Source organism: Schistocerca americana, chromosome 2 (assembly GCF_021461395.2).
Source record: "Schistocerca americana isolate TAMUIC-IGC-003095 chromosome 2, iqSchAmer2.1, whole genome shotgun sequence".
Taxonomy (NCBI): domain Eukaryota; kingdom Metazoa; phylum Arthropoda; class Insecta; order Orthoptera; family Acrididae; genus Schistocerca; species Schistocerca americana.
This window is the reverse complement of record NC_060120.1, coordinates 816,141,171-816,155,709: the sequence shown is the minus strand read 5'-3', so window position 1 is coordinate 816,155,709 and position 14,539 is coordinate 816,141,171. Positions and strand designations below refer to the sequence as shown.

At 38.6% G+C, this 14,539-nt stretch overlaps 1 protein-coding gene across 3 annotated transcripts in view; it reads right to left on the bottom strand.

The window, feature by feature from the left end:
* LOC124595396 (NADP-dependent malic enzyme) overlaps positions 1 to 14,539 on the bottom strand; it is a 68,162-nt gene that overhangs the window by 26,934 nt on the left and 26,689 nt on the right. For all 3 annotated transcript variants that reach the window (XM_047134122.1, XM_047134123.1, XM_047134121.1), the window contains exons 4-6: positions 10,439 to 10,620; positions 2,611 to 2,791; positions 2,129 to 2,440 (exon numbers count right to left, since the gene is read on the bottom strand). In XM_047134122.1, coding sequence (XP_046990078.1) covers positions 2,129 to 2,440; positions 2,611 to 2,791; positions 10,439 to 10,620 — 675 coding nt within the window. The remainder of the gene's footprint in view (positions 1 to 2,128; positions 2,441 to 2,610; positions 2,792 to 10,438; positions 10,621 to 14,539) is intronic.

Genomic DNA, 14,539 nt, shown 5'->3' with positions numbered 1-14,539 from the left:
TCAGTAAAGAAGAGAAGTCTCAAAGGCAGAATTAATGTACACTAGTTCTATACAAATGAAACAGACTTAAAGATAGTACAGTGGAAAGGGAAGAGGAAGTAGATGATGACAGGATGAGAGATGATATAATGCAACAATAATTTTACAAAGCACTGAAAGACCTTACATGCAACAAGTCACCTGTAGTAAACTACATTCCCTTAGAATCATTGAGAGCCACGGGAGAACCAACCACAAGAAAACTTCTCCACCTGGTAGTACAAGATCAGAGGCAAGCAAATACACCCACACTTCAAGAAGCAATAACCCCCAATTCCAAAGGAGGTAGCCACTGATAGGTATCAGTATTATCAGACCATCAGCTGAATAAGCCACAATTGCAAGTTACTAACGCAAATTATAACAGAAAAATAGAAAGTCTGGTAGAATACAGCCTTGGGAAAGATCAATTTGAGTTCCAGAGAAATGCAGGAACATCCATTGCAATACTGACCCCACAACTAATCTAATAGAATATACTAAGAATGGTAGACCTCTGTTTGTAGCACCTTGATAATGTTGACTGGAATACACTCTCTGAAATTCAGGGGGTAACAGGGATAAAAACATTACCTACAACTTATACAGAAAACTGACTGCAATTAGAAGTGCCTAAGGACATGAAAGAGAAGCAGCAGTTGAGAAGAGAGGAAGAAAGAGTTGGAACCTATCTTTCGTGTATTCAATCAGTAAAGGAAACCAAAGAGAAACCTGAAAAAGGAGTTACAGTGCACTGAGAAGAAATCAAAATTATGAGGTTTGCCAATGGCATTATAATTCTTTCAGATCAACAAAGGACTTGGAAGATTAGAAGACAGAATGGAAAGGTCTTCGAAAGAGATCATAAAATACAAACTCAAAAAGTAAAACAGGGGTAATGGAACATACTCAAATTAAATGAGAAGATTGCTGAAGCACTAAAATTAGGAAATGGGACAAAGTAGCAGGTGAGTTTTGCTATTTGGGAAGCAAAATAACTCACAAAGGCAGAAGCATAGAAGATACGAAATGTGAACATAGTATTTGTCTAGAGGTTAGTCTGGTACAGAAGTGAAACACAGACAAACAGTACAGACACGAAGTGAAGAGTTCCTTTTATAATTTAATTCTACAGGAAAAAGAGTATAAAAGTAAGTTGTATAACCAACAACTTGGCTAAAAGAATGGTCCAGTTGATTGGAAATATCCTGAGGCATCAAGGGATAGACCATATGAAAATGAAGGGAAGTGCAGAAGGTAAAAATTGGAGGAGACAGAAGTTTGACTACAGTATGCAGTTTCCAGAGGATGTAAAATGTAGTTGCTATGTGTACACGAAGAGGCCTAAAGTGGAGAGTTACATCAAATTAGTCTTAAGAACTATGGAAAAAAAAAAGAAACAGAAGTAGCAACAGTAGTACCGAAAAAAAAGATTACAGAGCATATGGAAGAATAGTGGAAAAGAATTTGGCCATGAAAGAAAGAAGGTTAAGATTTATGGTCTCATTTACCAAAAAGCCTGTATATATTGAGCACTAGCTTGGAATGGAGACAGAAATCAGACTTTTCAGAGAAGCTATCCCAGTATTTGCTTTAAGCAATTTAGGAAAACAAAAAATGACAACCAGGTGCAGATCTGAAATGCTGTTTTTCTAAATGCAAGGCCAGTTTTATAACCACTGAGCCACTACTGTCACACTGAGGTCATCAAAGTTTAATTAATGATGCTTCTCAGGTGTAGAAGATTGTGGGGCACTAAATGCCAGTCTACAGTAAACCTTTAAACGTCCCTGCAGATTAAGACTGTGTGCCAGATCAAAACTCTAATGTTTCACAGGCAAGTGCTCTACCAAATGCTCATCTTACCTGAACTAATTTATGACAAACCACAGAGAACATAAATCAAGATTGGTGGACAGTGATTTGAACCTCTCTATGCATAAATATGACATCAATTTCCTTAACACATGAATATAGAATGGGGAACTGAAATAAAGGAGTAAGAGTTTACTACAGCTGAAGGTAATACATCTATATGTAATGGATATGAATATGATTTACTTTGTTCATATTATAACGAATTTCATTATGAAAACAATTTATATCATACCTCTCCAGCCCCTAAGAAGAGAATTGTATTATCCGAGAGTCTTGTATTGGTGAGACGGCGAGATGCCAGTAAACCTGCAACTGCTACACTTGCCGTGCCCTGGATGTCGTCATTGAACGTACAGTACTTATTACGGTACTTATCCAAGAAACGGAAAGCATTGTGATTTCCGAAGTCTTCAAATTGGATGAGTACATTCTGGCCATAGCGCCTCACAACAGCATGCATGAATTCATCAATGAGGGCATCGTATCGTTCGCCAGTCACTCTTTTATGCCTCAGGCCAATGTAGAGGTGGTCATCGAGCAATTGCTGAGTAACACAAAATTTAGCTCAAGTTACAAATTTCTTCACATAACTGCCAAGAACTCACTATCAATCAATAAATCTTTTGCAACAAACAGTGCAATAAAACAGCATCCTTACTGAAACAACAAAATTAAATAATCTATTCATCCGTGTTATACAACACAGTAATTTACCTGATTGTTTGTTCCTACATCGATTGTTATGGGCAGACATTGGTGAGGCTTGATTCCAGCAAGAGCAGTGTACAGTGCAAGTTTTCCAACAGGAATTCCCATGCCACAGGCACCTAGATCACCCAGGCCAAGTATACGTTCACCATCTGTCACAACAATGGCTCGCACATCAGATTCAGGCCTGCACAACAAATAAAATAACTTGAGAGTTAAATTTGCTCATACGTTACAATTAATAAAAGCAAAATATGAAATGAGTAGCTTTCCTCACAACAGTTCTTATAAACAAAAATATCAGTAATATTTTCTAACTCTGTTATGTTGCAATATTAAACAGCACTGAATACCAGACACATTCTACCACTATTGATCAAATCACTGGCATGGATAGAGGAACAATTTATGTTAAACATAATAATAATTAGTAGTTTAACATGCAAATAATGTACAGCCTTTGAAAGGTACAATGGAACATATTTTGCAGAGATCTAAGCTTCAAATTCAATTTCAAAAAAGGAAGAAAAGTTGTAATAACTGATGTCATTGTCACCACCACCACCACCACCACCATATCCCAAAAATCAACTACGAAATTTATGTTCTCCTAAATCTGATAACATTTCATCGACTTTTTGTACACAGAAATAAGGCAATGGTTTTTGTCACTAGGAACTGCAGATCACCTGGGATGAAGGGTTGCATGGGTAGAGTGGGTAAAGAAAGAAAGGAGATGGGGAGTGGGAGGGAGTGTTGGAGAAGTGTAGCTAAAGGGTAAGAAGGAGAAGCAGTAGGCACACAATGATGTTGAGGGAATAGAACAGAGGAAGAGAGAGCCTATGGAGATCAGGGTGTGAATGCAGGAGGGAAAAATGGAGGTGGTGTGGGGCAAAAACTAAGTGAGATTGAGGTTAAGAGAATTGTGGGATCTAAGGATGAGTTGCAGCATCCTAACGAATTCAAAGCCTCGGCTTAATCTCTTATATACCAAACAATGTGGATGCTTAAGCATAGCTACTTCTCCTTGGAGGGGAAACTATACAAACAAATCTGTTGTAGCATGACCATGTGTGCCCTCATAAGCCAACCTATTTATGAGCTTCCTAGAGCATATCTTTCTGGCCAACCAAAATCCCATACTTCTCCCTCTGTCATATCCACACAGGGTCCTAAGTCTTCCATTACCTTTTGGAACCAGCTGCAAAGAAGCACCATCCTCATTGGTCTTCACCTAATATTGTCCAAGACTGAAACAACTACTTTGTTGTCTGTCATCTAAAGTATAAGGAAATTTGTTACCAGTGGATAAAACTATTATTTCTGTTCCAATTTTTTAAAAAGTTTGAAAATTATTTCACTGTTATGCAACCAGCAAAGTTTTGAAAAATATGAAGAGGAAGGAAATTGCTTCAGACAGAGGTGAGGGAAACACTTGAGTTGCATTGAAGTGTCTAAAGGATTAGATTTAAGATATTTAGCAAAAAAGTTTCTTTTCTTTCATTTGTGTAATTACACTGCCGAAACTAAAATTAGTACACCCTTTTAGAGTTTTCCAATTCACACAAGATTCTTTGTTACAACAACACATGAAATGATTACATTTGTGGATCAACAGCACAAGCTGTTCTAATGTGTTAGATATTGACCCACACTGGAACACCTGTACCATTATGTGGTGTGCCCTCTACAGGTGACAATGCAGGCTCTGATTCTGCATCAAATCAATCACACAAAGGGCGAATACCGTCCTGGGATACATTATGCCACACCTGTTAGACCTGTTCACATAGTAAGACTTGGTTGATGAGTTGCATGAGTCACTTCTCATCTCATATCCCACACGTTTTCAGCTGAAGATGAGTCCACAGATTGTGCTGATCACAGAAGTTGCTACACATCTTGCAGAGGGCAGTGAGTGTCATGGACAGTATGTGGGTGAGCATTATCCCGTTGGAGCAACACGACACCTTCCTGTTGCAAGAATGGCACAAGAACTTTCTGCACATACCAAGTGCTGGTTAGTGCCCCTCCAGAAACACCAAACGAGGACAAGAGTTGTAGCTTTCTACATTCCAGGCCTTAACCCCTGGGGTGGGGCCAGTGTGTCTTAGGCGAATGCACTCTATGAGACAGTGCGCACCAGGTCCATGTTGTGTGAATGAACAACCATCACTTGCGTGGAGGCAGATACTGCTTTCATCACTGAAGACCAAAGTGTGCCATTTCATCTTCCACATGATCCTCTGATGGCGCGAGTCAAACTGCGCATGTCAATCCTGCAGTGTAAGTGGAAGACAGGCTAGAAGTGTCTGTGCCCGTAAACTCTCTGCTAATAACAGGTTTGCAACAGTACCTGTTGACACGTATTATCTGTGCTGTGGTAGCTGTACACTCTGCCACTGCTGCTCTTAAAATATGACACTTCTGGTGGGCATCTGTGCTATATGGATGTAAAGAACCTCATCTATGGGTGTGAGAATGTTCTTGTGACCATTGACACCAGCATCATTGCAAAACTGATGCGGCACATCCAATTTGTGTGGCAATTTTCCGAAAGGACCATCCCACCACCCAGAGGGTGACAATTTGACCTCTTTCAAAATCTCAGTCAGCTCTAAGAAGCACAAGTGCATCTTCACCACCTGGATGTTTCATATGTTTGCACCACACTGAAGCTTCTGGCTGTGAGAATTCCCTATGAAAGGGTATACACAGATAGTACTCTGGTAGCTATGCCACTAAACACTAAACTGTCTGCTGAAACCATTTTCAGTACATCTAATATCCCCCAGGTGGCTTATGGCATCATCGGATCACAACTGACATCTTTCCCGTTGTAGTAATTTTCCTTTTCCAGCAGTGTATATATTATGTGTAGATGACAATAAATACAATATTATTGATATAATATTCCAACCTGAGCAGCAAGACACAGTGGTCATGTATGTGTGAGTTGTGCTTGCATGGATATCTGTGTGCTGTCTACTTTAGAAGGCCTTTTGGCCGAAAGCTCACATGTTAGCAGTCTTTTTTTTGTGCCTGTCTGAGATTCGGTATCTCCATACAGTGAGCAGCTATCTATCCTTTTCAAAATACTGTTATTATTCCATCCTGGATTTTCCACTGTTTGAAAAATAATTATATGAGACAAAAATAAAGAAGGTATGGTAATTGAGAAGTAAGCTACAAAAACGGAACACCAAAACAGGCAAAAAAATATATAAAGGTGAAAGATTACACTGAACCTAGCAAAAATTAACACTGAATTGTCTGCAAAATAAAATGGTTTTTCCTGTTGACAATGTGTTTGCTTTGTATAGTCAATGGAAGGATGGTATCAGGTAACCAATATGTGAAAAGAAAAAAAAGCATCTTATTTTGAGCGCCAAACTGACACCGTTTGCTGTTCATTACAGGTTATTAAAACTAACTTTGGACCATGAAAGGTTATATCAAACGGTTGCCAACAAAGCTTCCAATTTTTCTTTGCGTTTTTTGGACTGATGTTTGTGGTGACAGACTGCTCTGTACCAGTGACCAAGGTCAAGATGAAGTTGCAACAAGATATAATGTGAATTTGATGAAGCAAATAAATCGGGTGTATTGAGAAATAGCTCAGCAACAGTTGTTTAACTGTCAAGTAATGATTTTGACTGTGTATTTCTATTGATGTAGTGAATATCTAGCAGATCTTAGTGTTAACACTTGTTTTTCCAGTGCACTGTGCATTTCATGGTTAATTTTATGTCAGATTTTGTGCAGTTACTTCAATTCACCGTTACAAAAACTGTAGTCAGTCTGCTTCTCTGTCCTCGGGCATTTGCAACCAGGTACTGACATACTCCCTTGTATTTCCTACACACGTAACAGCATGTGTTGCCAGTATTGGTCCATGATGTTACAACACTGTCACAGGTCCAGACTTAACAAAAATATTAGACTGGAAAAAAAAAGATTCCAAACTCCTGAAGGTAGAATTTTTTATGTCTTCAAAAGGTAGAAATAAATTTTGTTTTCTTAAACTCTGGTGTGTGCCAAATTTGAAAATTGTCATTGTTTTGTTAACTGACAGATAGAAATTCCTTGTCTGCTTCAAATATTCATTTTGAGTGGATCATAAAAATGCTTATAGCTGATACGTAACATCAGCTGGTCATCTGGCCTTCAAGGTAGTAACACGATTTATGTGTCAGTATGTACACATTAATGCTGAGAAACTTTTTGCTCAACTTTTAGTGTGAGTGTGTGTTAGTCTGACATTTTAAATTAATCAGCTACATTCTTGTCTCTCAAGTTGCGTGTGGCAGTGAACTGTACCAGAAACATGAAAATCCTCTTACTTACATTACCTGCATTATTAGTTTCAATTTCAAAGTGTCATTCATAAAGTGTACCAGTTCTTTTACTCACCACAATTAAATACCAGTTCTAGCATTTAGAGAAACATTCACATCACACCAACATTTCCATTTAAAACATTCATTATCTGACACAGATTTTAAGCTTGAGGAAGACATTTTACGCATAAACACAGACTGTCAATATAAAAGACAAAGATATCTGCAAATATGGGGAATGGTAAAATACAGTTCCATTTGGCTAACAACATGTGAACTGACAAACGAGTACAGTTTATTGCTCTCAAAAAAAATGATATAAAAACACAGTGTGTGAGGATATCATTATCTTAAAATAGCAGTGCCCATGTTATTACGAACTACGATGCAATGTTCCCTCACACAAGCAGAGGAACAGGCACTGCAGTGGCTACAGGTGTCAAAAAATACAGGGAATTTATTTGCAGTTGCAAATATGAACCATCGTTGGCTGTATATTGGTATGACAACAATGAAAATTTTTGCTGCACTGAGAATCAAAAGTGGACTTCCCGTTTCACATGATCGGTTGCGGAAACATGCTGCATGTATGTCCAGAAGAACATTGTTTCATATTTCTTAATAACACAGGCATTGCTATTTCATATTCAGTTACCAGTACCACGTCCTCAACTCTCAATAAATATGTCCTTCCTGGGCAGGAATATATGTAATGTATGGGTGCAGATCAGGACACATGGACAAGAACATATGGAAATCTGGGTTTGGCTGTGATTCATGCATATATGGCAGAAATGGTTATGGTGACTGCTTGTGTAAAGTGGGAAGTCTGGGTTCCAGTCCCGGTCTGAAACAAATTTTCATTGTCATCATTCCAATATGCAGCCAAAGATGGTTCATAGTCATAACTGCAAATATGTTTCCTGTGTATCATCATCATCATCATCAACTGATCTAGTCCTCTTGTTTGTGTCTGATAGTACAGCCAAATATAAATTGAAATTTTCATTTCATTGTCTACAACTTAATTCAAAAATACAGTTTCAGTTCCTAATTTTCTGCAAGTAGTATAGTCAATTAGAGAGTGATTTTTTTTATCATCACTCTTTGCCAAAGAGTTTTATGATTTGTTTTGAGAAATGTTGGAACATACCAATTATAGGGTAGTATGTCAAAAACCACCTAAGGCAAGGTATCTCACTTGCTAAAATGGCATCATTCCTGATAGGGGTAGAGGTATTCTTGTGTAGGATGTGTTTACACTGGATGAAATGTGAGCTCTCATGTGTCTCCCAATGTCTGTCATGAGAAAACAATACTGGGGCTACGGTCAGGAGTGGGAAATGAGAATGGGGGGTGGATTGGGTGGGTGGGGGGGAATATGCATATAGTGTTAGGGCAGATTTAACAATTGACTGTTGAAACTGGAGTGATCTGCTTTTCCTCCAAAATTTAAAAATAAATATGTTGGCAATGTATGAAACCTTGCCTTTTCATATCTCTTCATTAGTTTTAAGTAATTGTATTTCTTTGTGGGATTTTACTATTTCAAAAGATAGACAAGTTTTTTTTTTCTTTTTAACTTTTTTCTGGGTTTTCTTATATCAGTCATCTTTCCACTGTGAATTCAAGGACTTGAGCACCTAACTTACAGTAAGAGGAGATAGTCATTATTTAATGTAGTATACCTTTAGTTTACAGTCATTACAGGAACTGTGTGTACCGGTTTGGTTTCACAGCAAAAGGTCACTTTCGATATACACTATGTGATCAAAAGTATCCGGACACCTGGCTGAAAATGACTTACAAGTTTGTCGTGTCCTACATCGGTAATGCTGGAATTATTCAATATGGTGTTGGCCCACCCTTAGCCTTGATGATACCTTCCGCCCTCGAGGGCACACGTTCAATCAGGTGGTGGAAGGTTTCTTGGGGAATGACAGCCCATTCCTCACAGTGCTGCACTGAGGAGAGGTATCAGTGTCGGTCGGTGAGGCCGGGCACGAAGTCGGCATTCCAAAACATCCCAAAGGTGTTCTATAGGATTCAGGTCAGGACTCTGTGCAGGCCAGTCCATTACAGGGGTGTTATTGTCATGTAACCAATCCGCCACAGGCCGTATGTTATTAACAGGTGCACAATCCTATTGAAAGATGCATTGGCCATCCCTGAACTGATCTTCAACAGTGGGAAGCAAGAAGGTGCTTAAAACATCAACGTAGGCTTGTGCTGTGAAAGTGCCATGCAAAACAACAAGGGGTGCTAGACCCCTCCATGAAAAACATGACCACACCATAACACCACCACCTCCAAATTTTACTGTTGGCGCTACACACGCTGGCAGATGACGTTCACCGGGCATCCACCATACCCACACCCTGCCATGGGATCGCCACACTGTGTACCGTGATTCGTCACTCCACACAATGTTTTTCCACTGTTGAATCGTCCAATGTTTATGCTCTTTACACCAAGACAGGCGTCATTTGGCATTTACCAGCGTATTATGTGCCTTATGAGCAGCCACATGACCATGAAATCCCAGTTTTCTCACCTCCCACCTAACTGTCATAGTACTTGCAGTGGATCCTGATGCAGTTTGGAATACCTGTTTGACGACCCTCTTCCACTGTCAGTGGTCTCTGTCAGTCAACAGATGATGTTGGCCTGTACCCTTTTGTGCTGTACGTGTCCCTTCATGTTTCCCCTTCACTATTACATCGGAAACAGTGGACATAGCGATGTTTAGAAGTGGGGAAACCTCATGTACAGATGTATGACACAAGAGACACCCAATCACCTGACCAAGTTCGAAGTCCTTGAATTCTGCAGAGTGCCCCATTCTGCTCTCTCACGATATCTATTGACTACTGACATCGCTGACATGGAATATCTGGCAGTAGGTGGCAGCACAATGCACCTAATATGAAAAACATATGTTTCTGGGGGTGTTCGGATACTTTTGATCACATAGTGTAGTAGTCTATATTGCATTTTTTATTACTGGATATAAAATATTATTGAAACAAAAAAGATAAAATTCTGAAAGTCAACAGACAATTTTGGTAAGAAACTCATTCTTAACTATGTGAACATTGCTTTGCTTTATCTGTCTTCTTGAGTAAATTAGTTTCCATTTGTATGAAATTCAGTAATGTGGCACTGACGTATTGCTATTTTTTATTACCAGTATTCTGATAGATATGGATAGTCATCTTACATAGGAAGAAAGCTTACAGCTTAAACTGACACTATCCTCGAAGATGCCTGAGAACACATTGGTTACAGTTTTTGGTGCTAAGCAGACTCAATCCTATCACGTACATATCCCATTTAACATCATAAGTTTTTATCATATATGGATCATACCAATAAACCTTTGTAGCAGCTCAGCAGAATAAATCAGTCAAATACAAAATCAGTTTTTACCAAGCCACTAATATTCACACCTGTTACAAATTCATTCAACTAAGAACATCTTAGTTTCAGCTAACCAGTTTTTGATGACATTGTAGACATGTCCAGCATCATTGATGGTGACGAATAGCCCACGTGCTCTCCGGTAAATAAGACCAAACTTCTGGCAAGCAAGGCCGACTGTAGGAGTATAAACAATAGGCATCATCTGCTCCACATTTTCTGATAGAAGCCGGAAGAAGAGCCGTTCATTGCGATCCTGTCAAAGATAATTTAGTGGACCTACACATCCAAAATCTCCCCTAGCAGTCAGCACACTAAAAGGTTCAACTAATATTCAGGAACATAAACATGTGGGTATGAAATTATAATTCTTGAAAAATGTTGCTTCTCTACTGTTCATTCATCACTAACAGTGTGTTAACACTTTTTAATTTTCTAAGTATGGCAGGTTAAGTATACAATAATACACTGAATTCTCTTTTAAACAGTTACTACTCACCATTGATGAGCTTATTATTTGATATATAATATACTATAATTTTCAAAGACATAAATTTTCTCTTTAACCATAATAACTGCTTATTGTAAGATTAAATTACAGGTTTTTTATTATGCTATATCCAAATTGAAGCATCTCAAACTAAGTCACTACAAAGAATTAAATAATAAGCCCAGCAAAGGTGGTTGCAAAAGTAAAAAGCATAAAATCAGTTGCACAGTAATGTAAGACTAAGCAGCCATTGTGACTGTATTAATAATTAACACTGTTTAAATAAATAATATGAGAGACAAAAGAAGAGTGCCTGTTCATGACTATGAAAACAGGAGCAAGACACTGTTCGGAGAAACACTTACCAGTTGGAAAGTAATGCCCCAAAACTTCAAACAGAAAAACTACTCTGTAGTTTGTCCCTGTATGATGCATCATGGAAGGTAAATAAAGTATGTAATGTACCAGTAGCTTTCCTCCTCCTCCTCCTCCTCCTCCTCCCCCCCCCCCTACCCCAACCCACCCCACCCCTGTTCTACTTATGTATGCTGCATAGGAAGGCAACTAGCTGCTACTCCTTTGTTCAAGTCCACATTTTCCTGAATTTGGAAAACCTCGCCTACATGTACATGTGGCAACGCCAAATGAAAACATATAAAAATCTGTTACTGTTATGTACCAAGGAATCACATCATATTTGAGTGCAGATATTGGTGCAAAATGCAATACAGTGCACGCTAATGTGAGGAGTGTATGCAACAATATTTAAACATGCACGCCGTCTGTGTGTAGAACAGCACAGCTCCTGTCTTGATCAGCTATAGCCACCGCTAGGTGGTGGTAAGTGTGTTGTTCAATGGAGATTAGGAATCATCCTGTGCATAGAAGTTTATTGCCGAGTAAATTCATTAAAATATTGTGTAATGTATTATGCAAGTTTGTAATGATAATGTAACTGCACATATTTTGTTATTTGTAAATGAACTTAAAAATTGTAACTAATACAATCAGGATAAGGGTTGGTAAGACATTCTGGCATGACTGGACATTGAATGCTTTGAATTGAGAAAAAGTGGGAATGTGGACAAGATTGGCACAAAATGTAACTATAATGCAAGTTCTTGGCACGAAGTGACACAGTTATAGTGGTTGTTACACAGTGCCAGCTCGAAACATTAATTGTGGTCAGATGGAGGTCTGTAGAAGTCCTTGAAGAAAATTTTAGAACATTCATCAGACACAGTCCATACAAGCTTATGTAATGAAGTAGAAAGCCAGTAATGAAACAAGACATAAATTAAGTATATGTTGCAAACTGATATGAGAGAAAGCCTTGCCAGTTATGAGACAGTCAGACAGTGTTAAATGTTCATAGAAGTATCCAGAGTATGAAACACACACACTGGGCTTCAAGTGTACTTTTCTGTGAGATTTTTAGATGACACTGCCTCTTCCCTAGAGTACCGATATAGCAATCAATATTTTACAATCCAGTGTTCATGTTTTGCAGCTGTCAAAGAGTTCACACACCATCTACCAGAGGCAGTCTTGTTCGGCATCAATGGCTGATTTGTTCTCATTATTTTTGTGACTTTCTTTGAAAGTGACAGAGCAAAAACTTCTTTGTGAATAGGGACAGACCTCTACTAGCACTATTGTAGCACTTAACTAGCCTCGAGTCCTTGCAGAATATCATTTTCTGTGCTCTTTTTTCATTAATAAATATTTTATGTTCATAGTATACTAGTGAGTATATTTCACGTGAAATTTCAGCTGATTTGGTCAAATGTGTTAACTGTTATGGTACACAATGGTAGTGTTATTTGGATAGTGAGTGATCTGTATTTTGGGGAGAACATGTAACCTCTAAGAGCAGAGACATTTCGTGGTCCGTTTTCTTGAAAAGGATATTTGCACTTTTGCTAAATGTGCTGTGGCTTATAGAACAGAGACAGTTCAGGCACCCATTGCGGCTAAATTCTTATATTGACGATCAGAACTAAAATACATTATTTTACTTCTCAAGTACAGTGTATCAAAGTAATGCGTGCAACTGTCCTAGTCAGTGCTTTCCATTATATATGTGTCACTTTCATTTTTTGATTATTCTATTAATAATGCAACTACATTTCAAAATTATTCTTATGATTTACCTTACCTTTCAAACACACATTATTGGAACTACTGGAGGTAAGGCTAACTATAATGAGATAAAAATTACTTGACAGTTGATACTTCACACACTGTAGCTGGTTTTCTCAAATCGGAAAGCTCAACGTTATGCCCAAACTGCTCACTATTGCCAAACTGCAACACCAATTGGTTAGTTCAGCTCCAATTTCTTGTCCAGCTTTCTTTCTTGATATCTTTGGATCCAGAATTATGAATCTGGCCTTTTTATTTTGTATTTCATCACACATGATGATAACCATATTAAAAACAAAATGAACAAAAACACACACACACACACACACACACACACACACACACACACACACACACACACACACACATACAAACAAAACGATGCTAACGAAATACACAAATTTAATACATAGCACTAACCAAATGCTACTGAATCCTTTCCCACAAGACATGATTCAGCATCATACATACAGTTATTATAATCACAGATATCTGCTTACATTAGAAAGCTTCACACGGCATTGCGTGAAGCAGAATTTTGGAAGGCTGCAATTCATCATTGCGTCTGTGTCACCAGAGTCATAACTATCTCATACAGTGTAGACTCAAAATGTTGAAGGTTGTAGGTTTGAATCTCATCAGACCATTCTGTTTTAGTTTGGAATCTGCCTGTGTTGCCCATAATCTGCAATCGAGCCAACCAGAACCACTCATCAGTTGGTAATGTGGCAGTTCATGTAGCCACTGTGAGGGTAGTTTCAGATAACCAATGATAATGAGAAATTAGCTTGCATTTGTTGCAGAAACTGAAATTTTTCTGCCTCGAGTTTCTTCATAGAGGTTAGCTGTAATTACCATGAACAAAATGATCGTGATTTTAGTTCTGTCGCAGAATGTTGATCACTGTTTTCCCAGATACATTGCAGATCACCAGGTTGTGGTTATGTTAGGATGCTAGTTTAAACTCAGGGCTACGAAACATGTTGTCTGCTGCAGTTGTCACTGGTTGCTTAAAATCAGCTGTCAACAGAGTACCTTGCATTTCTGTCATACCTTGCAGTGGCTACTTCCAACATTGCTCCGCATTACACATTAACAGCATTTGTGGAGTGACCTGCCGTGCTTGGGTTTCACCTGTGACCGAGCAGTATCCAGCAACTGATGTAGTAACACTGCACCGGTAAGTGACAGGTGTCAACTGTTCAACTGTCAAATAATTTTGATCAGACAACACAAATGGCTCTACTGACGCAACCCCCCCCCCCCCCCTCTTCCTCCCATTTCCTTACAGAAAAAAGCAGGAAAGACCAATCAGGTCATTACAATATGCACAAAAACGTGTGATACTGTGTGGTCATACAAATGAACAATAGATGGACTGATACACGCCACACAGATTGCATCTATCTTGTTCGCCCTTGTCCAAGAAAATAAAAACAAATCACCACCTCTGCAGCTCAATAGACAGAGGACCACTGTTTTTACTCTTTATTCTCGTAAATCCTTTCAATGCATTAATTAATGCTTACATCTCCTAGAG